Source organism: Grampus griseus (genome assembly GCF_964374135.1).
Source record: "Grampus griseus genome assembly, chromosome: 12".
Taxonomy (NCBI): Eukaryota; Metazoa; Chordata; class Mammalia; order Artiodactyla; family Delphinidae; genus Grampus; species Grampus griseus.
The window spans coordinates 700,474-726,212 of NC_139006.1; the positions used below are offsets into that span (position 1 = coordinate 700,474).

A 25,739-nucleotide genomic window follows, 5' to 3' on the forward strand; every position below is an offset into this window, starting at 1 on the left:
GCGGCGGGGCGGGCAGGAGCCGCACGCCAGCCGAGCGCCTGCCGGCCCGCACCTCCGTCGTTTCTCCGGGCCCCGAGGCCCGCCCCGCCGCCCCCGAGACTGGGCCGCGCCCCTCTGCAGAGGATGCCGGGTGCCCCCTGCATCCGCGGCCCCGGGCAGCCCCTGCGCGTGGGGAACCCGGGAGGCGGAGGGGCGTGCTGAGCCGGCGCGGGCGGTACTGAAGGGACAGCTCCCGGGGACAGGCGGCAGAGCGCGCAGCGGGTCCGCAGCCCCCAGCCCGCGGCAAGCCGGGCTGGCTCATGGTCCCCGAAGCAGCGGGCCAGACGGAGGCTCCTGCGGCCGCCGGGCCCACGGGGATGCCCCGCGGGTGAGGCAGCCCCCAGCTTCCAGCCGCGTTCATGGCGGTGGCCAGGAAGATCAAAACTTTGCTGACGGTCAACATCCTGGTGTTCGTGGGCATCATCCTCTTCTCGGTGTACTGCCGCCTGCAGGACCGCTCAGAGGGGCCGGTGCAGATCGTGCGCAGCGCCGACCGCCGGGTGCGCAGCCGGCACGCCACGGTGGGCGCGCTGGCGGAGCGCGAGGCCATCCTGCAACGCCTCGACCACCTGGAGGAGGTGGTCTACACCCAGCTGAACGGTGAGCCGAGCCAGCGCCCCGCTCGGGACAGAGGCGCTGGGCAGGGGGGAAGCGTCCCCGTGCTTGGGACGCTGCACTGCGCACGACCGCTAAAACCTCTGAGGACCCCAGGGGCCCGATGGCCAACTAGGGCTGGGGTCGAACTCCTGTTTCTTGGCAGGGAATTAGGCAGGAGGCCAAAAGCGATGAAGGCTCCGTGTGGCAGAGGGCACTGGCCTGCTTGGCCACTCACGCATTCACTCGCCCAGTGGACCCTTGCGTACCGTCCCCCCTCCCCCCAGCACACATGAGGGGAATCCGCCTTGTCCCCCGAGGGGATGTGAGAGAACTTCCAGAGGTTGTAGGACCTGCGTTAAGAGCAGGCGGTGCCCAGGACAAGAGCTGTGATGCCCCGGGAGATGTGGCGCATCAGGGCTTAGCCCGGACTCACTCCCCTCCCTCGGGGAGGAAGTGCAGAGAGGTGGGGTGGTGACACTGCCCTTCAGAGGTGTCCTTTAAATGTTGGTGGAGAAAGGTACCCCCGGCCACTGGGCCCGTTCAGCCTCCTGTCCTGGGGATGCTCGGGGCTCCCTCCACAAAGAGTCGTGGGCCACGTCTGAGGCCGTGAGCCTGTGGCTCGTGGATGGAGAGACTCCAGGGCCTAGCAGGGGCTTGTCAGGTGTTAGTTACCCAGATGGACCCTGGAGTCCAGGAAGCTTCTCCAGGAAGCCCAGCTCCTGGAGGTGGGCGCCTTGTTTCATCCCAAGCAGGTGTGGGTCACCCTGAGAGTCAGAGTGGGAGTCAAGGAGGGTGAGGGGAGGGGGGGGAGTACTTTTCCACTTGGGGATATGCAGCGGAGCAGAAGAAAGCGACTGCTGCCCCGTCGGTTCACTCGGTGCCGAGGTACGAGGAGGAAGGAGGAAAGTTAGTGCTTACCTCACTCGCGAGCTCCCCTCTGTCCTGTGCTATTCCGGTTTCTGCATCAGCAGACCCAGCAACACCCCTCAGGCAGCGCCAGTGACAGGCTCCGGCAGGAGCTGTCTGGGAGCCAGCTTGCACAGGCAGGGCCTGTTCTGCGTGGCGCCCGCCCGACGTGAGGGTCATCTCAGGATTTGCTTCTGGAGGCCCAGCTGGCCTCGGAGCACCGGCTCTGAACCTGAGGCTGGGTGACGCCAGGGACGCAGGAGTTGTCCGCAGCCGTGCCCACCTGCTCGGGGAAGGCAGAGCGTCCTCTGGCTTCCCAAGCACCTTCTCACCACCCCCGGACTCCTGGTTTTTCTCTGGAGGTACTTTTGGTGGGCTCCGTGGCTTTACTGATCTCTCCTGCTCAGCTGAAGCCGCGGGGGCAGAACAGTTTGGTCCCACCGCCATTTGACCACCCGGCAGTGATTCATCGCCGGGAAGGCGGCGCGCCCCAGTGATAGCACACAGCTTTATCGAAGTGTACTTGCCAGGGTGTTAGGGTCTGTTTTACGGGGAAACCAGAGGATTCTATAAAAACACTGGCAGCGTGTCGGGTTGTCACATCATGACGGCCAGCTCAGCACCGAGAGCCACCTCCCCACCCTTCAGGGTGAGAAGGGACCAGGATTCTTGGAGGCAGAAAAAGCCAAGACCTTCGACAGACTTTCCCGACACTGATGGGAGATGATGAAGGGTTTCGGGAAAGTGGAGTGTTATCCCCAGGCCCACCCCAGCCTCTCCCTCTCCTGTCTCCCGGCTTCTCCCTCCTTCCTCTCTCCCTTCCCCTCGCTTCCCTCTTCCCCCTCCTCCCACCCTTTCTCCTTTCTTCTTTTTAAAATCTTTCCTCCCTCTTCCCTTCAGCAAGTCTCTTCCTCGTCATCAATGTCCCTCTCTCCTTCTCCTTTCTTTTTTCTCTTTTTTTTTGCGGTACGCGGGCCTCTCACTGTTGTGGCCTCTCCCGTTGCGGAGCGCAGGCTCCGGACGCGCAGGCTCAGCAGCCATGGCTCACGGGCCCAGCCGCTCCGCGGCATGTGGGATCTTCCCGGACCGGGGCACGAACCCGTGTCCCCTGCATCGGCAGGCGGACTCTCAACCACTGCGCCACCAGGGAAGCCCTCCTTCTCCTTTCTTTACCCACCCCTTCCTCCAACTGTTCTGTCCCTCTGTCCACTCCCCCCAACCCCACTCTCTTTGATGAATCCGTCTTGCATCCCTCTCTTAGGCCATGTGCCTAGCATAGCATCTTACCCAGGGGTCATCCAGTATTTGTTCCTGGAAATGACAAGAGAGCCCCAATCCAGCCCTCACCCCAGGTCGCTCCCTAAGGATAGGACAGTGCAGGCGTGGGGCTGACCTTGGTCCACAGGAAGCTGTGTGAGAGCAGTGCTCACGCCTTCAAACCGGCACCGACTCCCGTGTTAAGGGTGTTGAAGCACGGCAAAGAGAGTGCTTCCTGGAAGAGGCGAGCCGCTGCCCTTTGCACTAGTGTCTGTTGTGTTTTAGATCCAAGAAATATGCAATGGATTCCTGGAGTTCCTACTCGACACTAATTCAGCTGAGTTTAGAAAGGAGAGGGAGAAACCCAAACAAAATTGATTTATTGCTTATCTTTCCTTTGCTTTGACTGCTTTCTAGAAGTACCTCTCCTGGCTTGAAGGAGCTGGTGGGAAGGAAAGGCTGTCCCTGGGAGCAGGGCCCAGAGGCAGGGTATTCTCCCCAGCTCTCCCCGCACCGTTTCTTTAGCCGGTCCAGTGACCTTTACTCGAGATGTCTTGTCGACCTCAGCAAAGGCTTATTAAGTGGTGTGTGTAGACTCCAATTCACAGGACCCGGGGGACGTATTCTTTAAGGAGATGCAGTGTAGTCACATCCTGTATGCACACGAGAGTTTGCTTCTAAATTCAGTGCTCAAGGCAAGAAAAAACGTTTATAGACAAAAATCATCCTTCTGAATATCTTAAATTGCACATAAAATCCAGCATCCCTGGTTCCGTTGCCTGCAACTGGCACAGCAAGTCTTTCCAAAGTGGAATTGGAGAACCTCTAAGCTCAGTGAGAAGGGAAAGAGAGTCCCATTCAGTTGATCGTATGTTCAAGCCCTTCTGCCTTCTTATGACCCCTTAGGAGCAGAGGCTGAATTCAAGCTGGGGATGGGAGGGGAGGGTTTCCATTTGGGTTGGCTGGTTGGTTTTAAAAATTCAGACACATGTGCGTTAATTCCCTCTAACCAGACCCACCCCAGCCCAAGTGCTTTACAGTCAGAGGTCAAAGCCATTACAGTTAGAAGTCAACGCCATGGGCCCATTGTACAGATGGAAAAGCTGAGGGCCAGTGAGACAGCAGGACTTGCCCCAGGTTGTTTAGAAAGTTAGTGATGGCAGCTGCTAAAAGCATAATTGCTTCAGAATTATCTACATTTCTGCACTTATTAAAAGTTCAAGCTAAAATAACAGAAGGTCCAATTGTGCTCTACCGGGCAATGGCCTTGGACATCTCAGGTGCAGGTCCCCTCCCGCCAGCCCTGCCAACGTCACTTCCCCTCCACTGGGAAGAGGTACTTGCTGGCCCTGCTGTCTCTCAAACTAGACACATTCACGTAAGACTGGTACTGTTTTACCAGACTTGTGCACAACACCTGTTCTGCTATTCATCTCAGGGCGGGAATTTTTGTCTGTTTTATTCACAACTCTACATGCCCAGGGTCTAGGGAGGCACCCTGCCTATAGTTAGCGCCCCATAAATATCTGTTGGATGAGCGAGTGAGCGGATCTTTCTCTAAACAATTGTTTTTGTTTAGAATAAATTTATTTGAAAAGACACTTGCAAATCACCACTGTACCCATAAGCAGGAGGGGACTGCGTGAATGAATGCGATGAAAACAAAATCACGCCCTTTAATTCCAGCGTGACGCAGCTGTCACCAGAGGCGCTGAGCCAGAGGCCTGCCCTCCCCTTGTTAAAAGGGAGATTCTCGCGTATGAGGGATATATTGGCATGAAACCAAGACTTTCTCCTCGAAGAAATCGGGAGATCGAGACAGACTTTAAAAGGCGATAAGTCGCACGGCGCGAGTCGATGCTGCTTAATACCGCGTTCATTTTCTGCCAACGATCCTATCCTGCGTGCCGGTCCTGCCAGGGTTCCGACCCCACACTTTGGGAAGCCCGGGTCTGCATCAGAGCAGCAGAGGGGATGGTACGGGGGGTGCGGGCATGGAGGAAGGGGGTGGGAAGAGTGCGGAGCTGGGCTGTCATGTTGCCAAGGGGCGTGTGTCCCCGAGGCTGCCTCCGCTGTGGCGGGGCCCAGGTTTCAGATCGGGAAGCTGAAATCCTACCAAGAGTCTGAGCGCCGCGAGTTTTAATAATCGAAGTCTGTAGGAGCTGGGGCCGGGAGGCCCCCGGGGGAAGGGGAGAAGCAGAAGGGTGGAGAGAGTGCGTTCCCCTTGGACTCTCGGGCCACAGAGGAAGCAAGTGTCTCCTCGTGCAGCCGTCTTCCCCGTGCCTGCTTCGGCGGTAGGCAGATGCCACAGCTGAGAAGCCGAATCTGGGGAGGCGTCCGAGGTTTCCCCACCTGCGACGGGGATTCAGACGTCACACGAGAGCACAAGCCACATGAGGGCAGCAGGTGCCTCAGACTGTGGCACCAGGAGGAGGAGGCGCCTCGTAGCACCGTTTACGCGACCAAAGCATGAATGACACCCTTGGGTGGAGCCTGCAGGAGAGCGTGGTGGAGAAGGGGCTGGGTGGGAGTCTGAGAAGCGCATGGAAGGTTCTTGAGGCCAGGGGGGGCCGGCCGCCTCACTGGACCACCCCTGGCCCCCGTGGCACTCCTGTGCCGGCCCGCCCACCCCTGAGAGCCGGCTTCTCAGGAGGGGTTCCGAGCCCTTCTGTGCGTGAGTAGCTCCGTTCTGAAGACCACACTCCACCTGTAGGGCACGCACATTTCATCACAAAGCTTCCCCTGTTCATCGTGACTTTTAATTCCAGGAGGAGCTCCCCGCTGGCTCCGGGGCCTTTCCAGCTTGAGTTCATCCACCTCCATCCTCCCTGAACCTGCTTTACGAGCTAAAATGTCCTGCCTCGCCCATCCCAGCAGTCAGAGCCACCGCGGCTGCAGGAACAGCTGCAGTCTGTTCGGGGTTTAATCACGGGTCCTGGCAGGTCTTGCTTCGAAGTGGCAGCATTTAACTGGCTGGCCCTTCCCCCGCTCCGGGCCATTAATGGAGTGGCCTTATCCCCCTGCATCCGTCTCACATCTCCCCCACTGTTGCTGATTTACTACAGAAAGTGAGAAAATACTCGGTGCGCCCAACCGGAGCCCAGGCCTCCCACAGCCGCGGCCGGCGGGGTGCTTGACGAGAATCACCTCTTCCCTTCTCCTCCGCCGGAGCTGCCTGCAATTACATTTCACTCACCCTGAGAAGATTAAGAGCGCGTCGGTTTTGCTTTTTTTCCTCTTCTTTGCCTGTGATCCTCTGCCTGCTGGTCTGGCTCTGACCCCAACTGACCACTGGTGAGTCAGAACGACCGAGGCCACTTCCGGTCACAGAGGTTAGCGCTGTGCAGACCTGGGCCTCGGCATTTTCAGGGGACGAGAGGCAGGGGTGCTTCACCCTGAGATAAACACCCCGCACGTAGTTCCCTTGGGAGGAGCGGACCTCACCCGGGCTGGCTCTATCCGCAGACTTCTGTCTGCAGATCAGCGGGGCAGCGCTTCTAGGAATAATTCATGCAGGCGGGGATCCCCGCCTCGGGAGTGTGCCGGGGCTAAGTGATTGCATTTACGGTTCAGCTCAGCAATCTGCATATTTCAAAGTTTCGGCACCGTATTCTGAAAGGACAGCTTATCCTTCGTTGGCTGGAAACTCGACAAAAAAAAGTCTCTATCCATTTCCATGTCCGATGTCCCACTGAGGACATTCCCAGATGGGATCCAGGTCTTGGAACAGTTTGGTCAGCTTCTCTGTTCTGCTCTCAAAAAGCACAGGTACCCTTGAAGGGAGGCTGGCCAGGTGTCAAAGGAGGGAGGGGCAAGGCCGATTCACGGCGAGAGGGGTCCTCGGAAACTCCCCTGCAGGCGGAAGCTCTCCCTCTCTGGAATGATGGAAAAGCTCTTTCATCCGTGTGTTGTTCACTCCTCACGTGTCCCTGATGCCGAGTCAGGAGTGACTGAGCCACGGGTTCCTGCCTCTCGGGGCTGACGTCCCAGGGGGGAGAGTAGTGCTGGGATTTGGACCCCGGCACACTGGCACCAGGGTCCCTGCCCTGGACCGCCTCCCTGGGGATGGACTGGGAAAGACATCAGCCCGGTCAGCTTGGTGGTGAGGGCTTATGCCTCCGGCTAGAGCGAAAAGGACTGCTTGTACTTTTAACAGGATGTAGTCCAGTCAAAGCCAGCTCTGGGCGCTGCCTGCATCTGAGACCCAGCAAGCCTCGATTCCATTTCAGAGAAAGAAAGTAACAGAAAGTGCCTGGGTTATGCAAGGGACTATTTTCACACCATGTGAGCGGACTGTGGAAAATGTGTTAATATTCCATGTGCTTGAGCTCTTAGCAGTGGACACAGGGAAGGAGGAAATCTTATCTTCCTCGGTGGGGCAGAGCTTTGCAGCTGAAATGTGGCCGCAGAGCCAGACCACCCGGGTAAGCAGCCCTGCTCCCTGCAGCCTCGGGCAGCTTCCTTCACAGCCTCGCTCTCAGTTTCTTCACCTGTAAAATGGGATGAAATACTAATTATCTCCTGGTGTCACCGTGAGAAGTAAGTGAGGGAAGCACGTGAGCTCTTGGGCGACGCCTGGCGCGTGGGTCTCGCTCAGCTGACTTGGCTGAGCTCCAGCTCTCTTTTCCGCTTGTCCACAGTCCCCTGACCTTCCCCCCACCAACTCCGCCAGCCCTGTGGATCCCTTTCTGATGCAGCCCCACCCCTGCAGAAAAACGCCTGGCCCCCAGGCATCCACGGGAAGTTGGGGAGTGGGGATCAGGGAGGTGGTTTCATCCAGTTCACACTTTATTCACAGAACCAACGCTGGCTGCTTGCAGAGCACAGGATGGGGTGCCCACAGCTCAGAGCCTGGGTGCCTTCCTCTGAGAGTTTACAGCCAGGTAGCGGGGAGGCAACTGCCTGGCATTCTCTGTTCTCTAAGGCAGTGAGTGTGAGTGACAAGAAAGCAGGGTGTTGATGGACTGTGTTGAAGGTCAGGAGGGCTTCCTGGAAGGAGAGGAGTTTGGAGCTGCACACTGGAGTTGGATAGATGACCCAAACCCCAACTGGGAGACCGTGGCAGGTCAGTTCCCCTCGCTGAGCCACGGTTTTCCCATCTGTGAAATGGGGAGGGTGATCATCCTTCCATGAAAGGATTTTTTTTGTTTTGTTTTGTTTTTTGCGGTGCGCGGGCCTCTCACTGCTGTGGCCTCTCCCGCTGCGGAGCACAGGCTCCGGATGCGCAGGCTCAGCGGCCATGGCTCACGGGCCCAGCCGCTCCGCAGCATGTGGGATCTTCCCGGACCAGGGCACGAACCCGCGTCCCCTGCATCGGCAGGCGGACTCCCAACCACTGCGCCACCAGGGAAGCCCCATGAAAGGATTTTGAGGCGATTAGACAAGATGATGCATGTGAAAGTGCCTGACACATAACAGGTCCTCAGAAAAGTGAGCAAAGACAATGGAGGGAAAAGAATTGAAATGAGGCGGAATTTGGACAGATGGCTAGCATGGTGCCTGACATAGAGTTTCTCAATAAATGTTCCCTGGATGGGTGGATGCATTTATGGTTGGGGGGAGGGAGGGAGGGAGGGAGGGAGGGAGGGAGGGAGAATGTTTGAGTGGACAGGGGGATGGGTGGGGAGGTGGATGGATTATGGATGAATGAATATGGGAGGAGACCCCATAGAGGGTGCAAAGCCAAGCAGTGAGGAAGGGGGACAGGCATCTGGCATGGCTGGAGGAGGACAGAGGGCCAGGAAGGTGGGAGCCCCGCGCGCCCTTGTGGAGATGAACAGCTGGCCTGGCGCAGGTGTGAGGAAGACAGCCTCGTATCCGGCGTGGCCCTGGTGTAAGGGCGGCCCCGCCCTGTGGCACAGTCAAAGGGCGCTGGGCACTGCCTGGGGCTGCAGGAAGCCCTTGCTGCCCCCGCGAACAGGGCTGTGAGGCACGTGCTCCCTCCGGGGCTGCAGATATCAGAGCAGTCTCCTGGAAGCTGGGAGTGAGTGTGTCCAGAGAGCTACCCAGAGAAAATTCACGTGGCTCTGAGACCCGCGGAAGTCAACTGCTAAGCTCTAGGCCTTCACCTCCTCGCCTCCAAGGTCCCTCCGCTGCTGGAAGGGCTAGCATCTCTGTTCCTGACCTGGTGGCCTGTGGGGTCAGAAGGACCCAAGAAGCAGGGACCTGCTGGTCCTCAGTCAGCGCCACTTAGGGCAGGTGTCTTCACGCTGCACCCCACCTCCCTCCAGAAAGGCAGCTCTTCCGGGCCTAGGACTCTGCCCCCGACCTGGGGCCCTGCGGCTGGAGTGGCCTCTGGGGATTAGAGGGAACCCCTCGGGCCGGTGGGTACCACAGGTCCCCAGCCCTCTTCCTGGTCTCACTTCATCCCAGCGCTAGCGAGGAGCCAGGAGGCCACAGAGCTGTGTTCAGTGATCTTGGAACCGTCGAGGGCGATTCTGAGGGTGGGTCAGGGACAGCCACTGCCGGTCTGATCTGTCCTGACTCGGCAGCCAGCCCGGCTCGCAGCGGTTCTGCAGATTGGAGCCTGCAGACCGTCCCCCAGCAGGAGCTGGTCTGCCTACCGCAGCCTCGCCCAGCCCTCCGTTCCCGCCTCCGCCCGCGCCGCGTAACCGTGGTCGCTGTACCTGCCCACGCCTGGCTGCGCCTGCGCCGCTCTGCCCGCGGGTCTTCTCAAAGGCACTTGACGGTGGGCCCATGACTCTCCTGTCTCGGTGGGAGTGGCTGGGATGCTAAACGTGGGGGAGAGAAACCCAAAGGGCGGGGAAATGCGAACAGCCCCTGTGTCAGGAGCCGTTCGACCGTGTGTCGCCAGGAGGACAAACGACCCGAGCGCCCGTCGTGCTGAGTGTCACGCGCGCCACCTCGTCCAGCCCCACAGCAGCCCTGGGATGGGGGCTCTGCCCCCGTCACCCCGAGGGAGGCACACGAAGGCTGAGCGTCTCGCCTGAAGTTAGGACGTGGGCGAAGGTGGGGTCTGAATCTTGGTGGCTTCGCTCCAGCCTCCAACTCAAACACATTCCAGCTTGATTTGGGGGGGAGGGGGGGTTAGACCAGGAGCAAAACGAGGCGTCGGACTCGGCCCCGGCCCGGCTCTGGGTCCTGGAGAGCCGGCGCCACAGCTGTCCAGGGGCTCGGGTCTGAGGGGACGCGAGTGGCTGATATACATTTAGGGAAGCCCTTGAGCTGAGACTTCCTAGTTGACGCCAGCGCGGATTAAGGCTTTGGGGGTGTTGGGAAGGACTGAGAGTATTTTGCGTGAGAGAAGGATATGAATCTGGGGGGCCAGTGGTGGAATGCAATGGACTAAATGTCTGTGTCCCCCAAATTCCTACGTTGGAGCCCTAATCCCAGTGGGCTGGTGTCAGGAGGTGGGGCCTCTGGGATGTGGTTGGGGGAGATGAGGTCATAAGCGTGGCCCCCATGATGGGATTAGTGGCCTTGTAAGAAGAGGAGGTCGGGGATCTCATTCTCTCTGCGTGCACACGCCGAGGAAGGGACCCCTGAGGACATAGCAGGGGGGCCGCCATCCGCAGGGCAGGGAGAGGGTTCTCATCAGGAACCAAATCGCTGTCTTGATCTGGACTTCCAGCCTCCAGAACCGTGAGAAACAGATGTCTGCTGTTAGGCCCCCTGTCCGTGGTGCTGGTTACGAAGCCCAAGCTGACTGAGCCGGGGGTCCCACGCCGTGGGGCGCTCTGCATCCTCAGGGTCAGCGTGAGCTCTTACGCTCGTCCATCATTCTTTGTCTGGAAGGACACTCTCTGCAGACGGAGCGTGGGGGCAACACCCCTGGCTCCAGTTCCGTTTCCTTCGGTGGACGCCCAGCAGTGGCCCCTTCATTCATGCATATGTGCCTTCATTCATTCATTCATTCGCACCTACGATGCACAAGGTCCTGGGGCTCTGGCCTGAGTAAGGCGGGCAGCCCCTGCCCCAGGATGTCAGCAGCTAGGCCCAGGGTGGGGCCGGGCCCTCTGTACCTGTCCAGTGGGGCTAGGGGCACAGAGCCAGCCTCACTCTCTGGGCTGCCCGGACTCTCGGCTCCCTGGGGACCTGAGTGTGGGCTCTGAGGTCTCCTCCTGCCTGTGACCCCCAGAGCGGGTCTGGCCTACGGGACAAGCATTTCCCGGGAGATTCTGCCATCGGGACCGGAGCCCGATGCAGTGGGCGTGGGGAAGGTCGGGCCCCAGCCACCCTGACATCCTTGGGCAGCTTCGCTCAGAGCCAGGTCACCACTGAAGGGACAGGATGCCCAAATGTCCCCCGTACCCACTCCCCAGCAGTGATCAGGCCCAAATTTGGGGCAGGTTGGCCCAAGAGCTGGCCGAGGGACATTCCACGGCCCATGTGCTTTACAAAGTGAAGGAGCTAGGAAAGGCATTTCGCCAGATGTTTCCAGTCATCCCTTATCTCCCAGGCTTTGGCCCCATAAATATTCATATTAGTTGAACAGGAGTATCATGTATGAAGATTCATCAAATACCAGATTAGTCTCAGTGAGAATATATTTTACAGGTATTGCCACGTCCTGCGAAATACTCATGGCTTCATAGTTTCAGAAGGGCAGTCCGCCTTCCCACCATTGACAATATGTTATTGGTTTGGGGCCCCAGTGACTCTTAAAAGACCTGTCTGTAATGAAATTAGCCGTTGTGTTTGGAGAGAGTGGCTAAAACCGAAGCTGGGAGGGACGTTATCTTAGAAGGCGAACCAGGGGCTCTCGCTTTAATCTCCTCTTTGTAATCATCAAAATTAATAATCAGGCACGTTAAATCAGCCTAAGTTCTCATAGGGGAAGAAAAGAGGGAAGCCGGGGCCACCGTTGCCACCTCTCATCCCCCCAACCCCAAGGTCACGGGCACTGGAAGGACACCACCTAGAGCCCGGCAGGTGACGGGCAGGTGACGGGCAGGTGACGGGGGATTTCTCCACTGCGCACTGTGGAGTCCCGCTTGCTGGGTGATGTTAGGAGAGGGGACTGAGGGCCTCTTTGATCCGAGGGCAGCGTGAGGACCCACAACCCGGCAGTGCCCGTCTGAAGCCTGTCTCTGTTCTCTCGAGTGTCCTGGTGTGTTTGCTTCGTGCTGGTCATCGTCAGGAAACACGGAGTTGTGGCCTCATTGGAGGCCTGGACGGGCAGGATCTGTATCTGCGCCGTTCCCCAGGCCTCCCAGAGGCTGTATGCCCCACACGGGGGTCCGTCTGGCCCTCTGACTTCCTTCCCCCTGTGCCCCCAAGTCCACAGAGTTCAGAACATCCTCCGGGGAAAAAGCAAGTCCTGGATTCATCTCCCAGATCTCCACTGTTCTTCACGCTCATCCCAGTAATTTCTTCCCGTCTTGTCAGATACTTAGTGCTTTTTCACAATTGATTTTGTTACTTTGTTTTAAATCTTAGTGGTTTTAGGGCGGCGGGTCAGTCCGACTGTCCTGTCCTGTCCTTATGGGGACTCTGCTGACGGAGTCCCCTTCTCTAGGCCGCCAGCGGCCGTGTGTCCCCAGGGGTGTCCCAACACCGAGGCCGTACCTCACGGGCCTGTCCAACCGGGTTCCCAAAGGTGTCTTCATTCTGCTTCTTCCTCTCAGATTATCTTGTGACCGGCAGCCTCTCCATTTGGGCTGTCTCCTCTCTCAGAATATTGGCTTAAGTCGCTATGACAGATGGAAATCAGTGATTCAAAGAGAAGCTGGAAGCTTGAAAGCCACGCTTCCTTCCAAGTTGAAAAATTGCAGTCGCCCACGTAGCCCAGGTTTCTGTGCTGGAAGGAGTGGGTTGGCCAAGTGTGAAATGACTCTTCTGGGGAGAGGATGTTCCAGGGGGTGGTCCTGGCGGCTCCATCCACGTCCCGGGAAGGCTCTCGGCTCAGGGTGGGCAGCCAAGTCCTCCTTGGGTGGGAGGCCACTGGCTGGGGGAGGCGGCTTGGCCTTTCTTGTTGCAGTGTCCTCTTATTCCTAACTTGAGCCCCCTTGCCTCTCGGGGTGAAGAATTCAGAGTCCTGACAAAACCCCAAGTGACATGACCTAACTGCACTGTGCTTTGTTTTTCTTGTGAACATGAAATCCCGAGGCTGGTAGATGTCCTCAAGAGCCCAACCCCATTTGAATCGCAGCTCCCCCCTTCCTCTCGTGTGGCATTCCACCTCATGGTCACACGACGGCTGCTCCAGCCCCGGACATTGAGTCCTAGTTCCAGGTAGGAGAAAGGGGGAAGGGCTGTAGATAAAAGGGAAAAACCAAAAACAGACCCCACATATACCAGCTGAGTCTCTGCCCCTTTTAGACACGTTTCCCAGAAATTCCACCCAGCGAATGCCATTTAAATTTTATTGACCAGATTTTGGTCACATGCCACTCCTAGCTGCGAGGTCAGCCCAGGGAGGCGAGCCTTTTAGCTGAAGGCATTTCTCTCCAAAACAAATTGAGGTTCTACTAATAAAAAGGATGGAGAGAATAGATGCTGGCCAAGCAACCACAGGGTGTGCAGCTGGCCCTTTTCCCCCTCCTACCCACCCCTCCCTCTCCCCCTCCCCCTCCTCCTTCCCTCTCCTATGAGCTTCCTGGGGCCGCTGTAACAAATGACCACAAACAGGGTAGCTTTAAACAACAGGAATTTCTTCTTTCACAGTCCTGGAGGCCGGAAGTGTGAAATCAGTGTTGGCAGGCTGATCCCTCCTGGAGGCTCTGAGGACGTCTGTTCCAGGCCTCTCCCCAGCTTCTCGTGCCCCGGGCAATCCTCGGCAGTCCTTGGCCTGTAGACGCCTAATTCCAACCTCTCTCTCCCTCACCGTGTGGCGTCTCCTTCTGTAAGTGTCTCTCTAAATCGTAAGGACGCAGGTCGTGGCGTTTAAGACCCACCCTCATCCAGAGGTTTCACCCAAAGTCCTTACCTTAGTTACACCTGCAAAGACCCTTTTCCCAAATGAGGCCACTTTCACAGGTTTCTGCTGGACAGCGCCTCAGGGGCCACCATGCGACCCAGCACCCCTCTCCAACCATCTAAACCGGGGCACAACCTCTCGACCTCCAGGGCACCGTGCAAAACCTGCAGGGACGGCGAGAGAGCAGAGGCCTGCCTGGGGCGGGGGTGGAGCCCATCGCTGCCCTGTGGAGAAGCAGGCCCGTGCGGCCAGCATGCCAGATCCTTCCAAAGAGCTGGAGTCAGGCTTCCACGTGAAACCCGCATGGGCTGATTTCCAAGAGCACCACGTGGGGAAAACACCAGGACCCACAGCAGCACCTCTGGGGCTTCTTCCCTGCTCTAGCCCCGCTGGTTCCTCCTGTTGGCTGGTCCTCTGCAGGGTCCGGACCGTCCGCATTAGCTGAGGGTCAGCGCCCGAGGGTCCCGAGGCGTGTCCAGCTGCCGGGCACCTCAGAACCCAGGCACCTTCGCTCTAGCCGGCTGCCCTGAGGTTCTGAGGTGCCCAGCAGCTGGAGAATCCCCGGGCCAGGGCTCATCTCCAGAGCACCTGGACTCCTGGGCCAGTGTACCTGGGCGCCTGGACTCCACCAGCTCATGTGGCCCCTCAGCAGACGCCTTCCGCCTCTCCACCCCCCAAACCTCCGGGTCTGACAGTCTGTGCTCCCGCCATCCCTGGGGCGCCACGGCTCACGTGTGCTGACGGCAGATGAAAGGGCTTCGACTGCCCAGCCCAGGGCTACTGGCAAGGGCTGGTGAGAGCAGACCATCCCAAGACCCCAGCTCTGGGGGCCTCCCCACCTTGGCGAGCAGGTCTCCAGCAAGCGCTCTGCCTGGTCCCCTGCCACATCCTGGGGACATCAGGGCCCCAGGGCAGAGGAGCGAGAGAGGAACCGCCCAGGACGTTAGCTTCCCCTGCTGTTGCAGCAGGTCTGTCTGTCGAGTTCGTTTCCTGGAGCTGCGGTGACAGCCCACGTGTTGGGGACTTAACACCACGCAGATGTGTTCTCTCACAGTTCCGGAGGTCAGGAGCCCAAAATGGGTTTCCCTGGGCTGCGGTCGGTGTGTGGGCAGAGCCACGCTCTCCGAAGCCTCCGGGGGAGGATCCTTCCCGCCTTCGCTGCCCGCTGAGCCTCCACGTCACAGGGCTCCCTCTCTGTCTCTGTCAAACCTCCCCCAACCCTCTCCATTCAGGGCCAATTGTGATGGCGTTTAGGGCCCTCCTGAGTCACCCACCTCTGCCCATCTCAGGGGTCTTAACTTAATCCCACCTGCAAAGTCCCGTTTACCATTTAAGGCAACGTGTCCACAGGTTCTGGGGATTAGAACCTGGTATCTTTGGGAGCTATTACTTAGCCCACCACACCGGTCGGTCCTGGCTAACTAACAGATAGAGATCCTATTTGTTACTTAACTTATGAGATTTTTTTCCAAAATATGAATGAGCTGCTGATATGTAGAGAGATGAATCTGTACTGCTGCCTTCTCTCGAAAGTCTAGAAGATCTGGTGGCTTTGGACCTGTTAGATCTGGAGCAGTGGTCCCCGCAGGTGGGACGTGTGCACCCACTCACCGCAGTCCCCACCCCTCCCTATTGCCCTATGACACATGCCGAACGACAGTCCCTATTTATCATGAGATGCCTTTGTCACTTTTCTCGGGGCACAACAAGAGAAAGCGTCTGGGAAACGGGCTCCAAACTCCTCCCCTCGGCTCCTGAGTCATCTCCTCAGTTGCACCTTCCTGCTGTCCTGCCTTCCAACCCAGAGTCAGTCCCCTTCCCCCCGCGTGAATAGGGTCTCCCACCCGCGCTCGGATAGAGACATCTCGCCACTGCGTCTTCCAAATTATCTCTTGTAATTAGAAAAGTGCGCTCCCTCAGGTCGTGGGAAAGGAACTTCAAATGATTATTCCATAAAAGTAGAACTGCTGTGGGCGACCAGCGGTCTTTCACATTAGTGCACGATCCCTGCCAGTTACCGCAGAGATGATGAATTTGAGACGGTTCACCCAGGCCCTCAAACGGAAGACACTTTACCTCTGGAAAGTCAAATTGTTGCCTCTGAAGCCAAATGCGTTTCACCAGAGGTGTCCCCTCGGGCTCTGGGCCAGAGCAGCAGAGCAGAGAATGTTCTGGAAGCAGTGGGCACCCCGACGGGCACTCCATCAGTAGGAGCATGCTGGGACTTTGGATCTGGAAAGGGAGCCTTGCTTTCCACCCGACCTTGACGAGTTGCTTCCTACAGCTCGGGACCCACCTCTGCCCCCTCCGCCTGGGCTCCCAGCTATCTGGGCCCCTGGGAGAGCCACCCACCCACCAGGCCTCTGTGCTGGGGCCTCAGGCCCTGTTCTGCCTTGGCCAGCTCAGCTCCTGTTTACCTGGGCTGGGCTGCACCTGAGTGGGCCACCCATCCGGGCTGGGATGGACAACACCTGAACGGGCAGCCTCCCTCTGTGGAGACCAGGATGGCCCTCAAAGCCCTTATTCTTGGTGCTCAAGATACCAGAGGAGGGGGCTGTTCTCCTGGTTATTAATCTTCCTGGGGCACATGCCCACCGTTGGCCAGTGTCCAGGGGATGAAGTGTCTGATTGGAACCCTGTGGCGGAGAAGGCAGGCCACATGGGTGACAGCCATGGAGAGGGCCGGTTCCTGAAAGAACTAGAGAGGGTCTGCTGAGGTCGGGCGGAGAGAGAGGGAGGGAAGGCACTGGGTCACCCGTGCCTACAGGCCACCTTGCCCGCAGGGAGCCCTCACCCCCTCCCACCTGGACGCCACCGCCAGACCGTCAGACTCAGCACAGGCCCCTCCGAGCCCCCTCCACCCGATGGTTAGTGTTCCTGGCCCTTCTGTGGGCCCCTTTCCTGCAGGTTCAGAAAGCTCCCCGGAGGCTCCAGGAGGCCGTGTCTGAACCCCCAACCCCAGCCTGCGGGAGCAGCTGCCCTGTGTCTTCCCGTGAGCGTGGCTGACCTCAGCACACTGGCCCACGATTGCGTTTGTGTGACTGTCTCCTGCCCGGACAGTGAGCCCCTTGAGGGCAGGCATTGCGCGTGTTCCGCCGGGAACCTACGCACAGCACCTGGCACGGATCCTGGCATTTGAGATGCTTCATGCATTTTTGGTGAATGGTTGAAGGAATAAACGGTACAGCCACAAGATGAGATTTTATGTTCGCAGTCGTAAAAAGTGATGCTTACGCAGAATTTCTGTGACATGAGAAAATGCTTAGGATGTAGTGACGAGCAGAATGCAGGCGTGTATATACGTCATGTGTATTTATTAAACTTAGTTGAAACTATTATATACAATCTTATAAAAACAATCTAGAGCACTGAAATACTGATACTGGTTTTCCCTGTGGAGTGAGACCCTGGGTAGCCCTGTGGGCGTGTGTGTGTGTGTGTGTGTGCGTGCGTGCGTGTGTGTGTGGGGGGCTTCAGAATTTTCTGCAATCAGTATTTATGATCTTTTCAATCAGCAGAAACGCACTTTCTAATTAGAGAAGTAAGAACGTATATCGCTGGCAACAACATAAAACAAATCTAAACTTTCTGGAAAGTAACTTGGCGCCAAGATCCACAAAAATATTTTATCCTTGACCCGGCGGTTCAATATCTGAATAAGGAAACAGACCTGAATGCATAAAATAAATAAATAAGTCAATGTACAGGACACAGGAACTGTGAAGTAAATGTTTAATATCTTGGTGCTTTAAAAGGTGATCATTAATTATAATTATTATCGAGTCACATATAACAGCACAGGAGACACTGACAATAACTTTAAGTGGCAGCAAAAGAGGGATGCAGACTTGCCCCTTGGTGCCCCCCTGGCCCCTCCCCAAGGGCAATGCAGGAGCGGGGAGCCAGCGGGCGCCAGGGAAGCCTGGGCCGTCCGATTCCCACTGAGCTGGAGAAGCTCCCTGAATGCCAGTGGGCAGCTCATCTTTTGGGAGAGAGGTGAGGCCCCTGTGGGTGTGCAGAGGGGTCCATAGATCTCCCGAGCAGGGCTTGTGTTCAGTCTGGATGCTGTGACGTGGCTGCACCTGTTACCCACCGTCACCTGGTCGGTCCCCGTGCCATGCTGACTGTGGGTGTTCCCGGCACCATCCCTGCCTCTAACCTTGACTGGCATTCCCCCCCTACCCACAGAGGGAGCCCCTTACCTGGCTGGAGGGGAAGTGTGCGACCAGAGCACCATGGACCAGCAGGTGCTGGGAGAGCCTCCCGTGGCTCACCTGTAGTGTGGGCCTGAAGCTCACCCCCGCGCCCCCACCTGCCTGGGCAAAATGAAAGCCAGGTGTATTTCACTAAAATGCTACCAGGAGGGTGCATCCTTCCTGCCCAGGGTGTAGTGCAGGACCTTCCTTTCATGAGATGGTAGTAATAGTGACAAGTAATTGTAATTAAAATGTCCTTGATGTCAAAGTGAAAAGCTGGTGACCTTTCTGAGTCCCCTCTAAGAAGCTTTTTTGAGATGCTTTGAAGTTTACAGCACGTGGCTAAGAGGCTGGGCTCGCCACCTGCTGGCTCTGGGGCCATGGCGAGCCTCGGTGGTCTCCTCCATGAAGTGGGGGGATGAAGGCGCCTGGCATAGAAGGGTCCGTGGGGAGTAACGGAAGCAGGTGTGGGCAGTGCCTGGCACGGGCGGGCCAGTGCGGCAAACGTCAGCTCTGACCTCCAGTCCCAGAACTGCGTTGAGGATGCTGGCTTTTGTTTCTTTTGTCAGAAAAGCTGTCCGACAGAGGTTTCCGAGCTAATGAATGCAAATTTCCCATTGTTCTCAAAATCACGGCTATTCAAGGACGAAATGACAAGTTTGCGGCACCCTCCACTGGAGGAGGAGGTGGAGGGTTTCAAACAGGAAAAACAACCCCTCTGCTCCTGTTAAGGAAGCCGGTGCCTCTGGAATCTGCACCCACATCCGCGCAGGTCAGCCTGACAACGGCCTGAGCGTCCGTCGGATGTGAGGGACGCTGCACCTGGGCACGTGCCGTTCTCAGGATCCACCGGCTGCAGGTCACGTCCCAGCGGGCGGCGTGAGTGGTGGGTCTGTGTGTTCGTTTCCACAAGCGGATGGCTGAAACAAGAGTCATGCGTTCCCTCACGGTTCTGGGGGCAGAAATCTGCAGCCAACGTGTGTGCAGGGCCACGCTCCCTCTGGAGGCTCCACGGGAGAGTCCTTCCTGCCTCTTCCAGCTCCTGGTGGCCCCAGGTGTCCTGCGCTCGCGGCCACATCACTCCCAACACCGCCTCTATGGTCTCATGGCCATCTTCTCTGTGTGTGTCTGTGTCCAAAATTCCTTCTTCTTTTAAGGGGCTCAAGTCATTGGGTTAGAACCCACCCCAATTCAGGATGCCTTCATTGTAAATGACTACATCTGCAAAGGCCTATATCCAAATAAGTTTGCAACCACGGGTCCCAAGCGTCAGGACTTGGGTGTATCTCTGGGGGCCACAGTTCAACCCAGAACCGTCTGGAGAATCTGGTTTCTTGCTCTTTCAGGGGCCCTCGCACCGAGGCTGACTAATTGGAGCAGGAGCCCCAAGAGGCAGGACAGGAACGAGGGCTCTTTGCTGCCTCCCCACACCCCCACCCCCAGCCCTCCGGTCCCAGCCCCGCCCCTGCCCCACCCCGGCCCCGGCCCCGCCCCACCCCCCGGCCCCACCTCTGGCGCCCCCCCCTGGCCCCAGCCCCGCCCCTCCGGCCCACCCCAGCCCCACCCCCGCCCCAGGCCCCATCCCGGCCCCCACCCCCGGCCCCACCCCCTGCGGGCTGCTTGGTGATGCCAGGAGCTGAGAGATGTGAGGACAAAAGCCCAGTTGCAGGCGTGGCTCCAGCAGGCCTCGGCAGGCCCTACCTGGCCATCGGTTCAGTGGGCCTCAGACCCTGCAGTAACGGCCGAGCCATCTTTAATCTTGACAATTTTCTTCTCTCTCCGTTTGCCCTCGTTTCCCGGGGGTACCAATCAATCCCGCCTCTTAGAAGGAATTCTTCGGGAGAAGAGATGTGAGTCAACGCTGGGACACGAGAAAAAAGGTGGGATGAGAGCTCCGGGAGCCCTGCGGGGAAGCACCGATGTGCGCGACTTTCCTTGAAAACGAAACGAGATCCGTGGGTTCTCAAGCAGGCGAGCGGTTACAGGTCTTTACTGCTCTGGAGACTACGACGGGGGCTATCAGAGACCCGCGGCGGGCAGCTCTGACCCCTTGCCTCCCCGCAAGGGTGCTCTGGGGGGCCAGCCTCTGAGAGCCGCTGCAGCCTCCTCTGGGTCGGCCGTCTCCGCAGAGCCAAGAAGGCCCAGGGTGAGGCCCAGAAGGTGCCGACCCAGGATCCTCCCCTTGCTTCCAGCCCCACTGGAGCCCAAAGGCCGGGTGTGCACCACGTTCTCGCCTGCAGTGCGTCTTGTACCTGTGGCGGGGTGAAAGGCGGTGAGCGCCTGTTCCACGGCAGAGGTCCTCCGAGTGGGGTCCCCAGCCGGCAGCATCAGCATGCCCTGGGGGCTTCTCAGAGGTGCCAATTCTGCCTCCGGCCCACCCCGGACCTGCGGAATCAGATGCTCCGGGTGGGCCCCTGCAGTCTGTGTCCTCCAGGGGTCGCTGCCCACGTTTGAGAACAGCCATCTAAGGGCAGCTGTTGCTCCGCGGAGCCCCCGCCTCCAGGGCCCAGCAGGAGAGTGTCTCGGGGGTACAGCCCCTTGGGGTTGGCGTGCTGGCTCCCTGCCCACCCTCTCTGTCCGTCGGGCTCAGTCATTCATTCTCCATCCACTCTCCCAGCTCACGTCCCTCCGGGCTCTGTGGCTGCTGGGAGATCAGCAATGAAGAGCACGGACAAGGCTCCCGGGGCTTTGGTTCCAGCGATGGCCAGTGTCCAGCTGGTCCCACCAGCACGTCCGCAGCGGTGTTTTGTGGTCATTTGCGGACGTGGGCACCTGGCAAGTGGCTGATTCAAGGAGCAAAGTCGTGGAGGACTTTAAGAGACGGGGACCCTGAAGGCGGGCGTCTCCTTGAATCTTGCATCCCAGGCACCTCACTCTAGTCCCAGCTCTGCCGTGAGGAGTGTCTGCAAGAGGAAACTGGACCCTGTCTCACGAGGCAGGTGATTCGGAAGCTCCGGGAGAGTCAGCAGCACAACAGTGAAGCACCTTCCCTCGGCGCCACACCGCCTGCGTACAGAGACAGGTTCTGGTGCTTGCAAACTGCGTGACCTTGAGCAGGTCATTGGACCTCTCTGTGCCTCAGTTAGCTCATCTGCAAAATGGGGTGAATTATAGCCCTACCTCACAGGGGTGTTCTGGGGAATGAATGTGCTGGTATCTAAGGGACACATGCTAGCTGAATGTTAACTGTTATCATTCTTACACGTTCATCTTAAAAAGCTGTACAGAAAGTCAAGCTGCAAACCTAAAGCAAACCAAAATATGCATACTTCGGGGAAATTAACAGAGTATCACAAAAGCAATCAATACTGCCTTGACATTTGGAAATTCTTCACTAAGTGCACGGGTTCAGTTAGTGATAGAATTCCACTTCAGTCCTCATGGGCCCTCATTGCTTGTCTCCACAGTGAATAATATTAACATAATCACAATGTGGCAAATGTGGACTCCTCTCTCGTTTTGGAATCAACCCATGGACAAATCTGTGGAAAGCCCAATCGCAGTTACAGAGCAAAATGTAGATGTTACAAATGATCTTTGACACCATAAAAGGGATGGCGCAGCTAAGCGGGAGACGCAAAGGAAGTATGTTAATGTCTTTTCTTTTGCGATTCAAAATTTTATTTATTTATATTGTGGTAAGAACACTGAACAGGAGATCTGACCTCTTAACACATTTTTAAGTGCACAATACAGTATTGTTAACTAGGCACAGTGTTGTACAGCAGACCTCTAAGTTTATTCAGAGGTGTGTGTGTGTGTGTGTGTGCGTGTGTGTGTGTGTATCCCTGGAACAAATATATATAACTGAAACTTTATACCCATTGAACAGCAACCCCAGGAGTATGTTAATTTCTCCTGTAACCTGGTAAGGAGTCCATAGACAGCAGCTAAAGTTGATACTTCCAGAAATAGAGCCTTAAGTTTCCTTTTAAGGTCACAAAAGTAACCACCAGAACAACTAAAAATAATAACATAGCTAAGAAAAATCAAGGGAGGCAGGAGCAGGATGTAGGCGGTAGGGAAAATGGACTAAATCCTCATCTTTCATGCCAGGAAGTCAAGGGAAATAGTCTCTGGCTGACAAAAACTAGACCCATAAAATTACTCTGCGTGTCCACAGTGGACAAAATGAGAAGGCCTAACACCAGAAAAAGTCATTTCCTTTGGAGAGAGGGAGAGAGCACGGGAAGCGCTGGCTCTTCATTTTATAGCTTTTTCTGGATGGTTTGAATTTCTCAACAGGTGCATATTTTGCTTTTGTAAGCGGAACCTGGTGTGATGGCCTCAGCCATGCCGCCGGGGCCCGGCTGCAGCAGGCGGTCCCACCCGGGGCAACCCCTCCCTCCGGCCACCTGAACGCACTCTGAGGCTGGGCTGCCATGAGCAGCGAGACTCTCTCTTCAGGTGTGGAGGCACATTTGCCTGTGGGAGACGTCTATTTACAAACCATTCAAAGAAACTGCAAGTACAGTACAGACGTTTAAAAACAGCATGATTATATATATATATATATATAGCAGTATTCAGATAAGCGGAAGTGATTTGTGTCATGTGATTTTTCAATTTTACATCCAGTGACTATCCTTCAGTCCTACATAGATACCAACGCTACATTTGTCATTTACAATGGAGTATTCCCAGGACTTCCCTGGGGGTCCAGTGGTTAAGACTCTGCACTCCCAATGCAGGGGCGCGGGTTTGATCCCTGGTCTGGGAACTGGGGGGAGGGGGGGTGTCCCTGGAGCCTGCGACCTTGGCTCTGGTGATCAGAGGAGCTCCCGGCTGTGTGGAGGATGGAGGTCGGCTCCCCACCCCCGCCCTCGCTGGGAACCGCTAAAAGACAAACTGAGGCATATTGCAAATTTTAAGATTATATTGGACATGGGAATTCCCTGGTGGTCCAGAGGTTAGGGCTCCGGGCTTCCACTGCAGGCGGGCGTGGGTTTGGTCCCTGATTGGGATCCCGCATGCGCACTGCCAGCCAAAAGATAAAAAGGATTATATTTGGACAAAAATTGATTGGAATGGGGCAACCTAGAACTGGAAGTGTTTAGGAGCGCCCCACCCATAGCAGCTGGAGAAAGTATAGATTAAGCGCTGAAGCAAAGCAAAAGTGATCGTTAACCGGTATGGCTGAAAGCCCAGCTGTGAGTGGTTGGCTGAGATTGGCTGTGTGTGATTGGCTGAGAGTGGCTGTGTGTGGTTGTCTGTGATTGGCTGAGATTGGCTCTGTGTGGTTGGCTCTGTGTGATTGGCTGTGTGTGGTTGTCTGTGATTGGCTGAGATTGGCTGTGTGTGGTTGGCTCTGTGTGATTGGCTGTGTGTGGGTGTCTGTGATTGGCTGTGTGTGATTGGCTGTGATTCTCTGTGTGTGATTGGCTGTGTGTGGTTGGGTTTCCATTTCGTAACCTTGAGGCATTCACAGGCGTAGGTTTGAGTTTGTTTGCACACAGGCCATGTGTTAGACCCCCCAGCCAAGTGGCCTCCTTGTTTAACTAATTTAAAAACCTAAGGAGGGAGTGGGTGTCACAAAAGAAGATCCTGGTACCCAGTGTGGGGCAGCGTGTGACATCAATGTTAGATATTTCGCTGAGTTTATACTTCTAGTGGCCTGAGCTAGGACCAGAGACTTCTCTATGGAAGCTATTAACTGCATCTCTGGGATGGGAATTCATCCCAACTCTTTCTGGCTTAAACTTCTGCTCCCCAGAACTCACTCCCAAAACCAAGATGCCCCAGAATCACCCATCCCAGAGAGAGCAAGGGGTGTTGTCCTTGCTTGACTGGCACTGCTCTGGTCCCTGGCGTCAGGGGGGTGATGTCTCCTCTCCTGGCACAAGTGACCAAATAGAACATTCCAGAAAGCACTCCCTTGGCCTGGCCTTCTCAGGCACCCACACATGCACACACACCCTGGTCATCCCGGGAGGGCGCCTTTTCAGCCAATGCCACCTTCCACCCCGGTGGTCCCTGTTCTTGCTGCTGTCACCATTCCTCTGTTCCTCCAGTTTTGTAAATAGAGTCGTACATATGTTTTCCTCTGTGTCTCTGGAGGCTTCTCGCTCAACATAATGCTTTTGAGACTCATCCAGATTGTTGCATATTTGGTAGTTCCTTTGTTTTTATCCCAAAGTAGTGTTCCATTGTGTGGATGTACAATTAGTTTAAATTATAAAGACCAACAATATCAAGGATTGGTGAGCAAGGGGGGCAGCTGCTTTGCATTTTTAAAGTTAATTTATTTTTATTTTATATTTTTAAAAAACCATGAGAGTTCCCTGGTGGTCCAGTGGCTAAGACTCCTTGCTCCCCATGCAGGGGGCCCGGGTTCAATCCCTGGTCAGGGAACTAGATCCCTCATTGATGCCGCAACTAAGAGTTCGCATGCCACAGCTAAAGACCCCCCGGCAATGAAGACCCGGGGCAGCCAAAATAAATAAGTAAATATTTTTTAAAAATAGCTTTTGCTTTTTAGAACAGTTTTGGGTTTATAGAAACATTGAGTGGCAGGTACAGAGAGTTCCCATGTCGCCTCGCCCCCGCCCAGTTTCTCCTGTTATTAACACCTTGCATTGATGTGGTACATTTGTTACAATTAGTGAACCTGCACTGACGCATCGTAATCACTGCAAGTCCGCAGTTTACATGAGGCTTCACTCTCGGTGCCGTACACGCTCTGGGTTCGGACATGTACCCACCATTACAGAATGATGCAGAGTAGCTTCGCTGCCCTAGACGTCCTCTGTGCTCTGCCTGCTCAGCCCTCCCCACACACCCCGGCGACACTGATCTTTACGCTGTCCCCATAGCTTTGCCTTCCCTGCAGTGTCCTAGAGCTGCAATCCTGCAGTACGCGAGGAATTTGCTGAGTTTGCACCCGAAAAAAGGGCCTTTTAGGGTGAGGCTGGGAGAAGGGCGGGGGAAGGACACGGTCGGTCCTGGGACGTGCCTGACCCCCTCTTTTCTCCGTTCCGCCAGGGCTCGCCAAGCCCATCGGTCTGGTGGAGGGGCCGGGCGGCCTGGGCCAGGGCGGCATGGCGGCCACACTGCGTGACGACAGCCAGGAGACAGAGGGCAAGTTCGAGGAATACGGGTACAACGCACAGCTCAGCGACCGCATCTCCCTGGACAGGACCATCCCTGACTACAGGCCCAAAAAGTGAGTACGCCGCCCCTCCCACAGACACCTCCAGGCAGCGCCCCGCAGGCCTGGGCTCCTGGCACCCAGATGTTCACAGGATCTGCTGGACAGGCAGAGCGGAGGGAGGGGGGCCCTGGCAGGTGGGGCACCCCCCATCCGTCTTCTCTGCTCTCGGCCATGGGCATCTTCTGCAGGTGCCCAGTACAGGACTGAGGCTGCTCAGGGACGGCGCCGCCCAGGAAGCTGGGCAGCGCCATCGCCGATGCTCCAGGTGCCGCGACCTATACAAATGACACAAGTGACAAGCGACACAGCTTGAAGCACAGTCTCTGCCAAAGGCGTCTGTCCTCCCGCCTTTGGTGCAGGAGCCGCGATGGGGGGCGGAGGTCCTGCTTGAAATGAGCGTCGCCCGTGACTAAAAGACGTTCCATTTCTGTCACTTGCCTGTAAACCCCTGTCCCCCCCACCCCCAAAGCCACAGCAGTTGATTAGTCAGAAAAGTCGGACCCCTCGATGGCTGTGCCTTGCCTTCTGGTCACTCAGGACTCCTGGTCTCAGATCATCGCCTCCTGTAGTAAAGCAGAGGCGAGACTAGAACAAAACTCCGTGTTGAGTGGACCTCACTGCTTTACTAACTTCCGCCGAGCAGGGTGCCTGCACCCTGGACATGAAGCCAGGCTCCTTCCTGTGGCCCTGGCCGCAGGAACTCAGCCCGCCGCTC

General features: G+C 56.8%; 1 protein-coding gene across 1 annotated transcript in view; it reads left to right on the forward strand.

Moving 5' to 3' along the window:
• Positions 1-398: 398 nt before the first annotated feature.
• The window catches only part of GALNT9 (polypeptide N-acetylgalactosaminyltransferase 9), a gene marked incomplete at both ends in the record, with an annotated part of 90,848 nt that continues 65,507 nt past the window's right edge, over positions 399-25,739 (forward strand). The window contains 2 exons of the mRNA XM_082667171.1: positions 399-639; positions 24,856-25,036. Coding sequence (XP_082523297.1) covers positions 399-639; positions 24,856-25,036 — 422 coding nt within the window. The remainder of the gene's footprint in view (positions 640-24,855; positions 25,037-25,739) is intronic.